At 45.0% G+C, this 17,101-nt stretch overlaps 1 protein-coding gene across 2 annotated transcripts; it reads left to right on the top strand.

The window, feature by feature from the left end:
• The first annotated feature begins 93 nt into the window (after nucleotides 1-93).
• Nucleotides 94-17,037, top strand: IFT46 (intraflagellar transport 46). 2 transcript variants are annotated; one of them, XM_032428018.1, is made up of 13 exons: nucleotides 94-332; nucleotides 1,046-1,142; nucleotides 2,387-2,461; nucleotides 3,945-4,021; nucleotides 8,328-8,470; nucleotides 11,513-11,587; nucleotides 11,733-11,826; nucleotides 12,266-12,394; nucleotides 13,862-13,983; nucleotides 14,338-14,404; nucleotides 15,594-15,654; nucleotides 15,935-16,020; nucleotides 16,473-17,037. In XM_032428018.1, exons 4-13 carry the CDS (start codon nucleotides 3,980-3,982, stop codon nucleotides 16,566-16,568), a joined length of 915 nt encoding a protein of 304 aa, XP_032283909.1. In that variant the 5' UTR covers nucleotides 94-332; nucleotides 1,046-1,142; nucleotides 2,387-2,461; nucleotides 3,945-3,979; the 3' UTR covers nucleotides 16,569-17,037. The 2 variants fall into 2 exon arrangements, with proteins under 2 accessions (XP_032283909.1, XP_032283910.1); XM_032428019.1 differs by lacking the exon at nucleotides 2,387-2,461.
• Nucleotides 17,038-17,101: the final 64 nt, after the last annotated feature.

The following is a 17,101-nucleotide window of genomic DNA, read 5'->3' as shown; positions in this document are numbered from 1 at the left end:
CCCGAAACCATAGAAAAACAGGGGACCGCACTGCCCAGAGAGGCTTTGTCCCAACGCCACCAGATCCTCCCCCGATCCCTTTGCAGCTGGAAGAGACGCCAAGCGCCGGTGGAGAAGGTCTCACGAGACTGAAAGCAAATCTCGCGATTTTTATTTATTTATTTATTTATTTTATTATTTATTTATTTTTTTTTTTTGCCTAGCGACTGACAACAAGGCCGGTCGCTCCACGTCGAAGCCCCTCAAGTGGCCTGGCCTAGTACTGGAGTGAGACCCCGGCCCTAGGCTGGGGTTCTGTCCACATAGAGGAGACGGATTCAGAGGGGCTGCAGGTAATTCGTACTCCCCCTAGCAGAAAGAGCACTGCCTTTCTGCCTCCCGAGAGGAATCTAAAGGGACTCCCCTTCCCTCCAACCCCCCCATCTCTTCCCTTCTCCTTGACAACCGTTCCTTTTCCTCGTCCTTCATGCCACCAGCAACCATTCCGCTTCCTTCACTCCCCAAGAAACTGCTGCGATCCGACCTGCAAGACAGGGGGTTGGAGATGGGGGTGATGCTCTTGGGATTATTGGATGGGACCGAGAGACTGGAGTTTATCCTCTCTTCGGGTAAACAAGGTGACTCCGGAGAGAGAACTCTTTCTAGAGCTTCTGCAGCCCCTTCTCCCCCACCCCCACCCCCGGAAACCCCAACAGCTATGGGAAAACTGAGCGAAACTAAGGAGAGAGCTGCCGTCTAAGACGAATACTGTTCTGCCCTTGTGCGTGTATCTACAGCTTTGGGGAGCTGCTGCCTAGATTAGCTGTCTTTTCACTCCACGATTCCCTCCTTCCTCAGCCAGGCTGTCAGCAGTTCCTAAATAAGAGTTGCAGCAGAATGATTTAACCGACTGACCTGGGGCCAAGAAGCCTTAAGGAAAATTTGAATGAGGGTGAAGGTTACAAGTAAAACCAGTGACTTGGGTAAGGAGGAGGAACCAAGGCTGGTTCGGAATTAGCTCATATCCTGTGATATGAGCTAAGTAATCATGTCTCCTTTCATTTAGACCAAGACTGTTGAAAACCAGACATATGATGAGCGTCTAGAGATTAACGACTCTGAAGAGGTTGCAAGTATTCATACTCCAACCCCAAGACACAAGGGTAAGAGAGAAATAAAGAGGAAAGAAGAGAAATGATTCTCAGAACAAAGAATAGGATGGATCCATGATGGTCTCCAAGAAATTCCCATTTTATAATAGCAAATGTTGGCTATCAGAGTCAAGTTTGGCAAATACTTGCCATTATTTGTGTTTTCTGACTACTTAAGGGGGGGAGAAAACACAGCCCCCCAGATTCAGGATTTTCCTCCAACATGACCAGTGTTTCCTATCACTATTTGCTTTGTGATATGCTCTGCTCACAATCTGCCAGGGATTCATGGTTGGTCGGTTGGTTAGTTGGTTGGTTGGTTTGAACTTATCAAAACTGTTTTGCTCAGTTTTGAAGATGCTTCAGTAACCTGCCCTTAACTTGCAATCCCAATCAAAATCTCAGTAGAATCTTTTAACAGGACTTGACGCAGTCATTTATTCAACAAACATTTCTTGAGTGCCTACCATGCGTCAGCTTTATGCATGGCACTAGGCATACAGTATTCAAAGAGACATTGACCCTGCCATCCTGATGCTTGTAACCACGGCAGATCGATGACAAATGAGTAAACAGACATAATTACAAATGTGGTAAGCGCATCGATGGAAGCAAAGGGTTTGATATGTGGAGAATAATGGTGAGGAGTGGGGTCTACTTTTGACAGGTTGGTCAGGGAAGACCTGAGGCGGTAACATTTGAGACCAAAAGATGAGAAGGATTCAGACAGACATTGAGGAGAAGTAGGCCAGGAAAAGGGAGCAGCAGTGAAATGTGAAAAGGACCTCAGGCCAGAACGAACTTGGGTTCGTTTGAGGATTTGAAAGAGATCAGCATATGGTAGGAAGGAGTGGTATCAAAGGCACGCAGGCAAGAGGTAGGCAGAGGTAGGCAGGAGGCCTAACGAGGAGCTTTTGAGGTCATGTTCCTCGTAGGTGTGTCTTGGATTGAAAGGTGCAATGATGAGAGTCAGGAGCCAGTTGGAAGGACCTTTGCAATGGCTGAGTTGAGGTGACAGTGACTGGGATGTGGTGAGGAAGGTAAGAATAGAGAGAGGAGGCAAATAGAAGGTAATTGCTGATGGGTTGGGTTTGGCTCTTGGGTTAGGAATCAAGGATGACATCTGGGGTTGCTTGTTTATTGCAGTAAGAATACCTAACATAAAATTTACCATTCTAATCATTTTTAAGTGTACAATTCAGTGGCATTAAGTGCATTCATATTGTTGTATAACTATCTCTACTGTCTATTTCCAGAGCTTTTTTATCATCCTGAACAGAAACTACTCGTTCAACAATAACTCTCCATTCCCCTGTCCCTGGCAGCCCCTGGTAACCTCTATTCTACTTGGTGTCTATGACTTCATCCATTCTGTGCTCCACGAAAGTGGAATCATACAACATTTGTCCTTTTGTGTCTGGCTGATTTCACTTAGCATAATGTTTTCGTGGTTCATCCATGCTGTAGCCTGTGTTCGTTTCCTTCCTTTTTCTGGCTGAATAATATTCTATTGTATGTATAACCACATTTTGTTTATCCACTTGTCTGGATACTTGGGTTTTTCCACCTTTTGGCTATTGTGACTCTGCTGCCTGAACATGGGTGTACAAGTATCTATTTGAGTACCTGCTTTCAATCTTTCGGGTGTATATATATATGTATATATATATATATATATATATACACACATATATATATACCTAGAAAAGGTTTTTGATTTGAGCATGTATATAATCTCGCCAGCCATGGACATTATCATTTGTTTTCAGTTTGGGCAATGTAGTAGGCTGAAAAATGGTGTTTAACTGGCATTAATTTGATTTAGAAATCATTGAACATGGGGCGCCTGGGTGGCACAGTCGGTTGAGCGGCTGCCTCTTGGTTTCAGCTCAGGTCGTGATGTCAGGGTCATGAGATCGAGCCCCAGGTCGGGCTCCACGCTCTGCGTGGAGTCTGCTTGGGATTCTCTCTCCCTCTCCCTCTGCCCCCACCTAAAATAAATAAATAAGTCTTTTTTAAAAAGCAATCATTGAACATGGTTTTCATGCGAGTTACTTACATCTGATTATACTTTTATTTAGAGAGACACAGCGAGAGAGGGAACACAAGCAGGGGGAGTGGGAGAGGGAGAAGCAGGCTTCCCGCCAAGCAGGGAGCCCGATGTGGGCTCGATCCCAGGACCCTGGGATCAGGACCTAAGCCGAAGGCAGACGCTTAACGACTGAGCCATCCAGGCGCCCCTGATTATACTTTTAATTGTTCAGACTATTTTTATTGCTCTTATCATATAGATGCTGATTCAGACTTACATTTGTGACTATTATTTGCCAGGAGCTGGGTCAGTTCCTTTCACTTGAGTTTTGTCATTTGATCCTTACAGCAGTTCTGAGTGATAAATATTACTGCCTTCCTTCAGATGTGGGAATACTGAGACTCAGGCTAAGTCATTTTGTCCATGTCCTAGAGTTGTTCTTTAATCCCAGTCTTCTATCAATCCAGCCCTCTTATCACTTTATTAATTACTAACCTCATTTTGCCAATGTGTGAACTAAGAGCAGATTTTATATGATTTATGTAACAGCAGATAATCAACTAGTATAATGTCTAATCTGATGCCTTACACACAGTAATGCTTAGTAAATATATCCTGAATTGAGTCGACAGAGCCATGGCTAGAATTCAGTCTCCTGTCCTTTAACTAGATATTCTTACAGACCCTGTTCCATAAAACAGAACAAAAAAAATATTATAAACTAAAAATATTTGTCTTTAAAAATCATCTTAATAATCTAAAGGGAAAACTTTTCTCCTAAGGACTTCTTCATTCCGCCCATCTTCCTAACAAGACTATGGCCGACAATAGCGATGAGTATGAAGAGGAAAACAACAAGGTATGGTACAACCCATAGCTTCTCGTGGACTTTCTTGCTTTGAGCTGTTGGTAGTTAGTTTGAGGTGACAGTAGTTCAGTAGTAAACATTTCTTGGATACTCACCTCCAGGGGTTGGGTTGGGTACCTTTGAGCTCATGTAGGAAAATCAGGAGCAAAGAGTCTTAAGATTTTGATTCCTTCAGGAGTAAAGCCTACTAGTGCAGCTCACTTTTTGGTGAGGAATTTCATATAGCACAGGCCAGAGTTTTGCAGACTTTACTGATCATAAGAATCAAGTAGGATACTTATCTTTAATAATACGTATTTCCAGTAGTGCCCACCTGAAACTACTGAATCAGAATCTTGAAGGTAAAAGCCTGAGAATTTATATTTTTAGCAAGCACTCCAAGTAATTCTTATGATAAAGCAAGTTTGGAATTATTGGTCTGGCCATCTGTTCATTGTCAACATTTGGGATTCTGCCGATATTTTGTGAAAGAGACTTTAATTTTGAAGTTTTAAGACCCAGATGTCACTTTGTTGTTCTGTGAACCTAGAGGATTACTGTTTCTGAATGAAAGATGGAAAGATGCCTACAGCTCTAGGCAGGACCAGGAAGCTGTGCACGTGCTCTGCTTAACAGCCACTGTGGCTGGTCTTAACACGTAATCCAGGGGTTACTTTTTTTTTTTTAAGATTTATTTGAGGGGCACCTGGGTGGCTCAGTTGGTTAAGCTATTGCCTTAGGCTCAGGTCATGATCCTGGGGTCCTGGGATCGAGCCCCGCATCAGGCTCCCTGCTCAGCGGGGAGCCTGCTTCTCCCTCTCCCTCTGCCTGCCGCTCCCCCTGCTTGTGCTTTCTCTGTCTCTGTGTCAAATAAATAAATTAAAATCTTTTAAAAAAAAGATTTATTTATTTGAGAGACGGGGGGTCAGAGGGAAATGGAGAAGGAGAGAAGCAGACTCTCTGCTCAGCAGGGAGCCCCACACAGGGCTATATCTCATGACCCTGAGATCATGACCCTGAGATCATGACCTGAACCTAAGTCAAGAGTCAGAGGCTTAACCGACTAACATACCCAGGCACCCCCAATGGTTACATTTTAATTGTCCTTCAAGAACAGGAGCTTTGCAGGGGCGCCTGGGTGGCTCAGTCGTTAAGCGTCTGCCTTCAGCTCAGGTCATGGTCCCAGGGTCCTGAGATCGAGCCCCACATCGGGCTCCCTGCTCAGCGGGGAACCTGCTTCTCCCTCTCCCACTCCCCCTGCTTGTGTTCCCTCTCTCGCTGTGTCTCTGTCAAATAAATAAATAAAATCTTTTAAAAAAAAAAAAAGAACAGGAGCTTTGCAAACAAGTGAAGGATATCTGAAGTAATGCAAAAAGCTGTAGTAATGTAGACTGACTGCATAAAAAGCCTAAAAGGTCATAAAAAGCCTAAAAGGGCCCACCTTGGGGTGCCTGCCTGGCTCAGTGGGTGGAGCATGTGACTCTTGATCTCGGGATCCTGAGTTCAAGCCCCACGTTGGGTGTAGAGATTACTAAAAAATATAATAAAGTATTAAAAAAAATAGTAGAGACACCTGGGTGGCTCAATCCTTTGAGTGTCAGATGCTTGATTTTGGCTCAGGTCATGATCTCGGGGTCGTGAGATCGAGCCCCACATCGGGCTCCCTGCTCAGCGGGGAGCCTGCTTCTCCCTCTCCTCCCCACTTGTGCTCTCTCTCTCTGTCTCTCAAATAAGTAAAATCTTTTTTTAAAAAAGTAAATGAAGTAGTCCCACTTTGTGACTAGTGTGCTCTTTTAACATCTTACCCACAAAGTAATTTTTAGGCATTTTTCTGTGACATACAAAGCCCTCTGCCTTTAGATCAGAGATTTTGCAAAGCACAGCTTTGAAGAAGCAGACAAAAAAAAAGTGACCAATTTCCTAAATTGACCTAATTTTGCATATTCACCCTAAATTTCTCTAGTCTCCATCATGCTGTGGCCAATATTCAAGACTCATTTATCTTTCTAATTCAGTGTACGGCCACAATCAGCAGAAAGGAGATATTTTTGAATGGCCTTTAAATTGACCATCAGTATTCTTAAAAAGCTCCCTTTGCCAAACAAGGATAGCTTTGGCAGATTTTGAATTGAGAAAGAACAATTTGGGGCACCCGGGTGGCTCAGTTGGTTAAGTATCTGACTCTTGATTTTGGCTCAGGTCATGGTCTCAGGGTGTAAGATCAGAACCAACCCCCCCCCGCCCCGGCCTGTCCTGCACTGGGCTCGGCGCTGGACATGGAGGCTGCTTAAGATTCTCTCTCTCCCTCACCCTCTGCCGCTCCCACTCTCCCCCTCTAGAAAAAAGAAAAGAAAGAAAGAACACATTAAGAGATTCTTAAATGTAGGGGCGCCTGGGTGGCTCAGTCGTTAAGCGTCTGCCTTTGGCTCAGGTCATGATCCCAGCGTCCTGGGATCGAGCCCCACATCGGGCTCCCTGCTCCGCGGGAAGCCTGCTTCTCCCTCTCCCACTCCCCCTGCTTGTGTTCCCTCTCTCGCTGTGTCTCTGTCAAATAAATAAATAAAATCTTTAAAAAAAAAAAAAAAAGAGAGATTCTTAAATGTATACCAATAGAGCTAAATAAATTGTGCAACATTGTGTCATATGTCACACATATATTACAGATCAGTTAAAATATATTTTTATCCATGTATAATAAATCTGTGTTATGCTTAGAAGAACATGTGACCAAAAGCATTTCTGATGTCCTGTTATGTCACATTTTTTATATGTCAATAATTGCTTTACTGTAAGAGAAACATTAAATAATTTTTAAAACTAGAACCAAACATCTGTTAACCTCAATATAAGCCATATGGCATATGGAAACCAAGCTTTCAAAACCTACTTTTATTTTTTTATTATTTTTTTTAATTTTTAATTTTATTTTTTTTAAGTACCCTACGTACGGTGAGGGGCTTGAACTCACGACCCTGAGATCAAGAGTCACCTGCCCTACCAATTGAGCCAGCCAGGGGCCCCTCAAAACCTATTTTTATTTTTATTTACTTTTTTTTTTAAAGATTTTATTTATTTGACAGAGAGAGACATAGCAAGAGAGGGAATACAAGCAGGGGGAGTGGGAGAGGGAGAAGCAGGCTTCCCGCGGAGCAGGGAGCCCGATGCAGGGCTCGACCCCAGGACCCTGGGATCATGACCTGAGCCGAAGGCAGATGCTTAACGACTGAGCCACCCAGGCGCCCCTCAAAACCTATTTTTAAAGGAGGCCAATTGGTTATCCCTCAGGTCCTAAGGATGGGCATACCACAGAGGCAAAGACATGGACCCTGTCTCAGATGCCCCTGCAAGTCCCCAAACCAGACTCCTCAGACACTTGAGAGGGTAGGATGGTACTCAGAGAAACCAGAAGCTCAGGAAGTAGGTTGTAATGCCAAGAATGGAAGGGTCTCTTGAGAGAACATGTAGTCATTGCATTTAATTGATGGGGTGGGGAAGGGCAATAGGGGCAGGTCAGGAACCGAAGAGAAGTGTCACTGAATGGAAGTAGAAGACTCCCAGTCCCTGGCACTGCTGGTCGGAATTCAGGCGCAGGGTTGATTAAGAACCTTCTTCTGATAGTTACAAGCAGCTTACACTGGGCCGTCTTGCAAATTAAATGCTAGGTTTCCTGTGATCCTTGTGAGTATGAAGATCCCCTAACGTTGTCTTCCGACTTCATGTTCCCCCATTTCCTTCCAAAATAACTCATCACAGGTGTCTTCGTCCTCTCACTTTTAGAGCTGAAGCTGACTGGATAAGTTTATGCACAGTTCTTGGGTCTCCTAAGTAATAGACATAATAGACAATTATTGGATAAAATGTATACCGAAGTCTCAAGGAGAAAAACAGAATATGGTTATAGAAAGTGAGGACTGGGACGCCTGGGTGGCTCAATCGGTTAAGCGTCTGCCTTTGGCTCAGGTCATGATCCCAGGGTCCTGGGATCGAGTCCCACATCGGGCTCCCTGCTCAGCGGGGAGCCTGCTTCTCCCTCTGCCTGCAGCTCCCCCTGCTTGTGCTCCCTCTCTCTGACAAGTAAATAAGTAAAATCTTAAAAAAAAAAAAAAGAAAGAAAGAAAGAAAAAGAAAGTGAGGACCCAGTTTTTGGCTAAGCAGGAGTAGACAAAGGTCCTTGCGGCCTTTCTGGGGAGTGCCAGCCTCTCTTTCTGGTGAATCAGTGCCAGGCGGGAGGGTATCTGTGTGAGCACTGGGAGGGATCGGGGCATAGGTACACTAAGCTTCTCTTTATGTGGTGCCTTCCATGCCTGCCCTATCTCAGGAGAAGAAGAAGCCCTCGCAGCTGACACCTCAGCGGGGCTTCAGTGAAAATGATGATGATGATGATGATGATGATGATGACTCATCTGAGACGGATTCTGATGAAGATGATGATGATGAAGAGCACGGGGCCCCTCTGGAAGGGTGAGGCAATCCCCCAGCCGAGGACCCCCAAGCAGGGAGGAAGACACTGGCCTGGGAGGAGATCAGTTGGAGTGAAATTCTAGCATCTCTTTTGATCTCCCCTACTTAGGATTTTCAGATGTCTCAGAAACCAACAGAATGAATTTTCTTTCTTTTCTGGCCACACTGCCTCACTGAGTCCTGTGGTGTCACCTGCATGATCGGAAACATTTGTGGGCTCGGGGGTTCACGAGGATTTGCTGAATAAATCTAAAAGGTGGTCCCTGCCTTCAAGGAGCTCCCATTTTGGGAAAGGGAAAATAAAATTTATATAGATACCCAAGCAATTCTGTTTAGCAAGGAAAACACACATGCACAGGAGCATTTCTGCTTTAGGCTCAGCTCCTTTTTGGAGGGGTGGAGAGCAAGTGCTTTAGGAGCCCCAAGTGGAGGCAGGTGTTCCTGGGTGATGCTTCGGCAAAAAAATCTCCTTACCCAGGGGCGCCTGGGTGGCTAGGTCAGTTAAGCATCAGCCTTCAGCTCAGGTCATGATCCTGGGGTCCTGGGATTGAGAGCCTCCCCACCCCCACTCGTGCTCGCTCTCTCTCAAATAAATAAAATAAAATCTTTAAAAAAAAAATCTCCGGGGTGCTGGGTGGCTCAGTCGGTTAAGCATCTGTCTTCGGCTCAGGTCATGATCCCAGGACTCTGGGATCGAGCCCTGAGTCAGGCTCCCTGCTTCTCCTTCTCCCCCCTGCTCGTGCTCTCTCTCACTCTCTCTCTTTCTCTTAAATAAATAAATAAAAAATCTTAAAAAAAAAAATCTCCTTACCCTGTTCCAGCCCACATGCTAGATGAGTCATGACCCATCCCTAGAGGTTTTAATCAAAGTGGATTCTAAGGCCCATCCATTTCAAATACCATTACTGTTAAAGTGATGATGGTATAGCCAATCAGTAGGATTCCATCTGGCCATTGAAAGATATAAGGCAGCACTCTCCACACTGTAAAGAACAATCTCCAAGAGAGAGTGTTAAGTTTTAAAAAGGTATAAAGAGTGTTTATGCTGGGCTACCATGTGTATAAAATATTACAGAGACTATCTCTAGGAAACACTAGAGACTAATAATAGTGATTACACTGGAGGAGGGACTTGGTGGGAAGGGGACAAGGGTGGAAGTGAGCCATAACTTCTCACTATATACATTTGTACCTTTCCCTTTATATCATCAGTATGTATCACTTATTAAATAGTTTAATAAAAATAAGTTACCTGTGGATTATCCACCTACAGGTAGACACTAAGTAAATGAGACAAAGGTTTAATTGCAGACTGACTTTTCATGCTTCCCAGTTTACTTCATGAACATATCCTGCTTTCATAAATTATAATCTGGGGAAATGGAAACTTCATATCAATAATATATTTAATTTTTTAAGCTACTCTCCCCAGAAGCACTTTCCAAGTCACTTATGTACTTTGCCAATGTTCATTACATTTTACTTAATTATAATTTAATGTGTTCTACTATTTTTTTTACTGTATACATTTCCTGTATCAATACTAGTACTGTTTTTTTTTAAGATTTTATTTATTTATTTGACAGAGAGAGACACAGTGAGAGAGGGAGTAAAAGCAGTGGGAGTGGGAGAGGGAGAAGCAGGCTTCCCACCGAGCCGGGAGCCCGATGTGGGGTTCGATCCCAGGACCCTGGGACCATGACCTGAGCCGAAGGCAGATGCTTAATGACTGAGCCACCCAGGCGCCCCTACAAGTACTTTTTAATAACTATACAATATTTGAGGTTCCTGGCTGGCTCATCAGTAGAGTGTGCGACTCTTAACCTCTGGGTTGTGAGTTTAAGCCTCACATTGGGCATAGAGCTTACTTAAAAATTAAAAATAATAGTAACTATACAATATTCAACTTAATGTATCTAACCGTCTCTCAAGTATTGGATATTTTGTTTCTAATTTTTTACTTATATAAATAACACTGTTAAAAACATCTTTGTAGGGCGCCTGGGTGGCTCAGTTGGTTAAGCAACTGCCTTCGGCTCAGGTCATGATCCTGGAGTCCCGGGATCGAGTCCCGCATCGGGCTCCCTGCTCAGCAGGGAGTCTACTTCTCCCTCTCCCGCTCCCCCCTCTTGTGCTCTCTCTCTCTCAAATAAATAAATAAAATCTTTAAAAAAAAAAATCTTTGTAAAAATTCTTATTTTTCTTGGGGCAAATTATTTTCATGTCAGAAATTAAAATCTCGGGCGCTTGGGTGGCTCAGTCGGTTAAGCGTCTGCCTTCGGCTCAGGTCATGATCTCAGGACCCTGGGATCGAGCCCTGAGTTGGGCTCCCTGATCAGTGGGGAGCCTGCTTCTCCCTCTCACTCTCGCCTGCGCTCTCTCACTTGCTCTCTCAAATAAATACATAAAATCTTTAAAAAAAAAAAAAAAGAGGGCGCCTGGGTGGCTCAGTCGTTAAGCGTCTGACTTCGGCTCAGGTCATGATCCCAGGGTCCTGGGATCAAACCTCGCATCAGGCTCCCTGCTCCGCGGGAAGCCTGCTTCTCCCTCTCCCACTACCCCTGCTTGTGTTCCCTCTCTCGTGTTCTCTCTCTCTCTCTCAAATGAATAAAATAATAAAAATCTTAAAAAAAAAATTAAAATCTCATGTTATGTCAATTATACCTCAATTTAAAAAAAAGAAATTAGAATCTCATACTGTACTTTCTCTTCATCCCTTTCATTCAGAAAAAGGGAAAGAATTTATGCTACATTCTAAAATGTTTAAAAATTGTTTTAGATTTTCTGCAGCTCTTTTCTTCTTTGTCAGAGATAACTGAGCTAACTATAATCCATTTTAAAGTTGCCTTGCGAACCACCCTGGAGAGGCAGATGTGGGCAGGGCACAAACCAGGTGCAGAGTCACAGGGTCTGTGGTCAAAGTGAAGGCCGGTGGCGGGGGGGGGGGGGGGGGGGGGGGGTGGGGGTGGGCTGGTGCTGAACCAGGACTCAGCCACATCTGCTCTTCTCTGGCCACCTTGAACCATATTTTCCTTTCCCCAGGGCCTATGATCCTACAGATTATGAGCATTTGCCAGTTTCAGCTGAGATTAAGGAACTCTTCCAGTATATCAGCAGGTGAGCACTAGGCCCTCCTCCCATGACCCCCACCCCTTTCCTACCTCTAGTCTGAAACAAGCCTGTTCTTCCTAGATTTTTTTAGCCTGAGCAGTAAAGTTCATTTCTCTGACTTTCTCTACATTCCCTTGGCGATGTCTCCTAGGTACACACCTCAGTTGATTGACCTGGACCACAAACTGAAACCTTTCATTCCTGATTTTATCCCTGCTGTTGGGGATATTGACGCATTCTTAAAGGTACAGTTGGCACATCCTAAAAATGGCTTCTTAGGTGTTTCTTCTGACCTCTCTATACTGTTAACAACTCAACTAATTTCCTTGGCTAGCATTGGCTGTCTTGATGTATATTCTTCATTTCATTGGAGTTCTCAACCTTGCTCTCCAAACTCTACTCATTGCTATTTAGGTAATACTTGATTATATCATTATATATTCAAAATTTGTCATTCATTTACCTCCTAATTATCAGCTGTACATTTAGGGCACTGTAGATCCTGTATTTTTTTATAGATAGTGTTTTAGTACAGCATGATATACAAGTATGTCTTTTTAATACTAGTAATAATAATGAATGGGAAGAGTTCTTCCTCTTCAACTTATTGGAAACAAGAGGAGTGACCTTTTTATGTCCCCCCCCCCCTCCCATTTTTTCTCTTTCTTCCTTTCTCTTAACCAGGTCCCACGTCCTGATGGAAAGCCTGACAACCTTGGCCTGTTGGTATTGGATGAGCCTTCTACAAAGCAGTCGGACCCCACAGTGCTCTCACTCTGGTTAACTGAGAATTCCAAACAGCACAACATCACAGTAAGATCCTGGCCTAGTACAGGCCCCCCCCCGAGAGGGCCAAGAGCAGAGGCTGTCTGGTATCTGTGCCATCAGAAGGGGTGGCTATAGTTTCAGGCCAAGCCTATTTTTTTAAAAGACACTTCATTGAGATGTAATTTACTTACCATGAAGTTTGCCCTTTTGGATTATACAATTCAGTGATTTTTAGTGTATTCACAGAGCTGTACAAACATCACTGCTATCTAATTTAAGAACACTTTGATTATTCCAGAAAGAAACCTCATACCCGTTAGCAGTCACTCCTCATTCCCCACTCCTTCTAGACCCTGCTAAGTACTTCAGTTCCTTCTTTTTCTCTATTTGAGTGGAGTTGACACACGTTACGGTAGTTTCAGGTTACAGCACAGTGGTTGGACAAGTTTATACACTCCGCTGTGCTCACCCCAAGCGTGGCTGCCATCTGTCACCACACAGCGCTATTACAGTACCACTGACCTTGTGCCATGCCTTTTATTCCTGTGACTTACTCATTCCATAACCGGAAGCCTGTATCTCCCTCTCCTCTTCACCTATTTCTTTTTTTTTTTTAAGATTTTATTTATTTGCAAGAGAGAGAATGAGAGACAGAGAGCATGAGAGGGAGGAGGGTCAGAGGGAGAAGCAGACTCCCTGCTGAGCAGGGAGCCCGATGTGGGACTCGATCCCGGGACTCCAGGATCATGACCTGAGCCGAAGGCAGTCGCTTAACCAACTGAGCCACCCAGGCGCCCTCCTCTTCACCTATTTTGCCCATCCCTCCCACCCCCTACCCTCCGGCAAACACTAGTTTGCTCCCTGTATTTATAGGTCTGATTCTGCTTTTTGTTTATTCGTTTTTTTTTTATGATTCCCCATTTAAGTAAAATCACATGTCACTCCTTTTTTTATGGCTGAATCATATTCCATCGTATGGACATACTGCATTGTGGTTCTCCATTCTCTAGTTGTTTCCACTTTTATTAACATGCTGTTGTGAACTTGTATGTACGTACAAGTTTTTGTGTGGGCATATATTGTTATTTTATTTTGAGTACATATGTAGGAGTGGGATTGCTGGGCCGTGTGCTAACTGCTTAACATTTTGAGGAACTGCCACACTGTTTGCCAAGCAGCTGAACCATTTTACAATCCCCCCAGCAATGAATGAGAGTTCCAGTTTCTCCACATCCTCGCCAACACTTGTTACTGCCTGTCTTGTTTATTCCAGCCATCCTAGTGGTGTGAAATACCATCTCAGTGTGGTCAGTCCTATCTTGTTGACCTGCCCCCTTTGCATGGCTCCAGAAAATTTTACCAGAGTTTCCTCTCATCTGCATTGGCGGCCGTCAGGCTTCCCCATTCATTAGCTACCTGCTGTATACGAAATAGCAGCAAGGATGAGCCATCCAATTAAAATAAGAGAGCTACTTTAATGCCATCAGCCAGGGTTTCCCCTTATTTTTCTAGCAACATATGAAAGTAAAGAGCCTAGAAGATGCAGAGAAGAATCCCAAAGCCATTGACACATGGATCGAGAGCATCTCGGAGTTACACCGTTCAAAGCCCCCTGCGACTGTGCACTATGCCAGGTAAGAAGTAGCAGCCCCTTCCCCACAGGAACCGCTGGGCGCCTTCACCACCCTCGGGCCCATTGCTCCTGAGAGGAGGGCCCCCAGGCAGAGGACATACTGCATTAGCCTGCGGTCCTGTGGATCCTGACAGCTACTGGCTGAGACTGCAGACATAAAGATGATTTATCTGGTACTACTTAGCCATTCTTCCAGACCCCAGAGCTTGGATAAATAAGTCTGCCCAGTCTGTGTTCTCCTGAAATCCTCATGTGGCAGACTGACCACCTCCCTTCATTCCAGAATCTCCTGACCCAGAGGTTGCTAATGTCATCAGCCCACATTTCTTGTTCATATTTACCTCTGTCCATATAGGCCCATGCCTGATATTGACACGCTGATGCAGGAATGGTCCCCAGAGTTTGAAGAGCTTTTGGGCAAGGTAAGTGGGGAGAGCAGGAACTACACAAGTGTGGCATTTACTTGAAGGCCCAGTGTTTGCTCTCTTCCTGTATTTTTTTAAGTTTTTTTTTTTTTTTTAATTGACCCACTTTAAGTTTATTTATTTATTTATTTATTTGAGAGCCAGATAGTGCGAGCACCAGCATGCAAGCAGGGGGTAGGGGCAGAGGGAGAGGGAGCATGGAGCCTGACTCGGGTCTCGATCCCATGACCCTGAGATCATGACCTGAGCCAAAATCAACAGTCGGACACTTAACCGACTGAGCCACCCAGGCGTCCCTTAAGTTTTTCTTTTTTTTTAATTTTATTTTTAAGTAATCTCTACACCCAACCTGGGGCTCGAACTTATAACCCCGAGATCAAGAGTCGCATGCTCTACCGACTGAGCCAGCCAGGTGCCCCTCTCTTCCTGTATTTTATGATCATTCACTTTTTAATTGGAGTATAATTCACAACAGAGACATACACACGTTTATTTTCAGCATCTGAACAGTTTTGTATAATGAACACATCAGATCAAAACACAGAACATCACTAGCATCCTGGAAGCCCACTCATGCTTCCATACACTTCCACCTCCAAACGTAATCACTATCCTGATTTTTTTTTTTTTTTAAGATTTTATTTATTTATTTGACTGAGAGAGACACAGTGAGAGAGGGAACACAAGCAGGGGGAGTGGGAGAGGGAGAAGCAGGCTTCCCGCGGAGCAGGGAGCCCAATGCGGGGCTCAATCCCAGGACCCCGGGATCATGACCTGAGCCGAAGGCAGACACTTAACGACTGAGCCACCCAGGCGCCCCAGTGTCCTAATTTCTAACAGCATAGATCAACTTGCCTATTTTGTGTGCTCTCTAGATCTAATCATCCTCTTTTGTGTCTTATTTCTTTTTCTCTTAAGAAAGAAGTCAGGGCACCTGGGTGGCTCAGTCTGTTAAGCGTCTGCCCTTGGCTTAGGTCATGATACCAGGGTCCTGGGATCGAGTCCCGCATCAGGCTCCTTGCTCAGCGGGGAGCCTGCTTCTCCCTCTCCCTCTGCTTGTGCTCTCTCTTTCTCTCTCTCTCTGACAAACAAACAAATAAATAAATATCTTTTAAAAAGAGAGAGAGGTGCTGGCCCCGGTGAAACCTCAGCCTTCTGACTCTGGTCTGTCCCATGCTCGTCCCAGGTGAGCCTGCCCACGGCAGAGATTGACTGCAGCCTGGCCGAGTACATTGACATGATCTGTGGTAAGCTCTTCCATCCCTTCCTTTTCCCCGTCTCTGGACGAATACACCGTGGGGTTTTGCAAAGGCTCCTTTGCTCTGGGAAGATAGCATCTTGAGTTACAGCCAGTTTGCTGTTTGGCAGCACTGAAGGTGGTATTTGGGCTTACGTGACTCCCCACCAGGTCAGCCCCCAGAGTCATAGCAACACATCCCATCTGGGAGGGCCATGGCCATCCTAAACGTAAATGCCCCATAATTCGCAGTTGTGTTTGGTTCTGCTCATGGGAGCTCTTGATTTCAGCCATCCTAGACATCCCTATCTACAAGAGTCGGATTCAGTCCCTGCACCTGCTCTTCTCCCTCTACTCGGAATTCAAGAACTCACAGGTAAGACTAGAGAAGTGTCTTCTGCTGTAGTGAGGAACGCTCCAGTCTCTACTCCTCCAAGTCAACTGGGATTTGCCCTTGGACAAGGAAGGGTGTTTCTCCAAGGCTTACCATCACCCTTCCCTGTTATTCGAAGAACAGCAAGCAGGAAGGGTGGGGCTTTCACAGGGAGGGAAGCAGAGAGCTGTAGGCCTTTGGCCTGGGGGACACGCCAGGGACACTCACCACAGGGCTTAAGGAATAGACGCAGGGCAGAAGGAAAAAAGGGGTTCATCTTTGAAGGGGGTGGGGCAGATTTCTAGCTGTTTTTCAAAGACAACACCAAGGAATTGTTCTGAAAGTAGAATTGGGGAAAAATTGGAGCTTAACGGGCTGTAAAGAGGTTCGTTCTTGCTCAGATGCAGCAGCTAGCCTACCAGATACTCCATGTACCCTCTCCTCTTTCCTCACAGCATTTTAAAGCTCTAGCTGAAGGCAAGAAAGCATTCACCCCTCCATCCAACTCCGCTTCCCAAGCTGGAGATGCAGAGACATTAACCTTCAGCTGAGACACCCCCCGGGTCTCTCTGCTCCCAGGCTGAGCTACCGCCTCTGCGCTGGCTGAGGCGACACAGTCATCAGCCATGTGGCGACCGCGCCCGCACCACAGCCTGACTCGGACGCGGACGTCCTGCTGCCCTCTCTGCCAGAAAGTACTGCGTGTGTTCCTTAAATGGCCTCTGCCTGTCTCCGGTTTTCCTCCCGTGGGAATTATGCACCTACACCACTGTGGGGACTTGAGTTAGAAGAATAGAAGGACTGGAACGTCTGGGATTCTGGGGTGCTCAGGCTGGGAGGAAAGCTTCAAAGATGTTCTTTTTGAGACAGCGACGGAATTCTTTTCTTTCATTCTTAACGTTATTGGCAAAGATTTGGCAAATAAAATGCTCTACCTTCCAGGTTGTCCTGCTCTTCTATAATATGAAAAGAGAAAAGACAGACTGAGCATAAGGCGGAGCTAAGGATCAGGCCCAGTAATGGCATTAAGTGAACAGCAGTTTCAGCAAATCAACTCTGTGAAAGAAAAGCACATCCCTCGCCT

Source organism: Phoca vitulina, unplaced genomic scaffold, assembly GCF_004348235.1.
Source record: "Phoca vitulina isolate PV1807 unplaced genomic scaffold, GSC_HSeal_1.0 scaffold38, whole genome shotgun sequence".
In the NCBI taxonomy this organism is placed as follows: domain Eukaryota; kingdom Metazoa; phylum Chordata; class Mammalia; order Carnivora; family Phocidae; genus Phoca; species Phoca vitulina.
The sequence above is the reverse complement of the archived record's forward strand: the minus strand, read 5'-3'. Positions and strand labels throughout refer to the sequence as shown.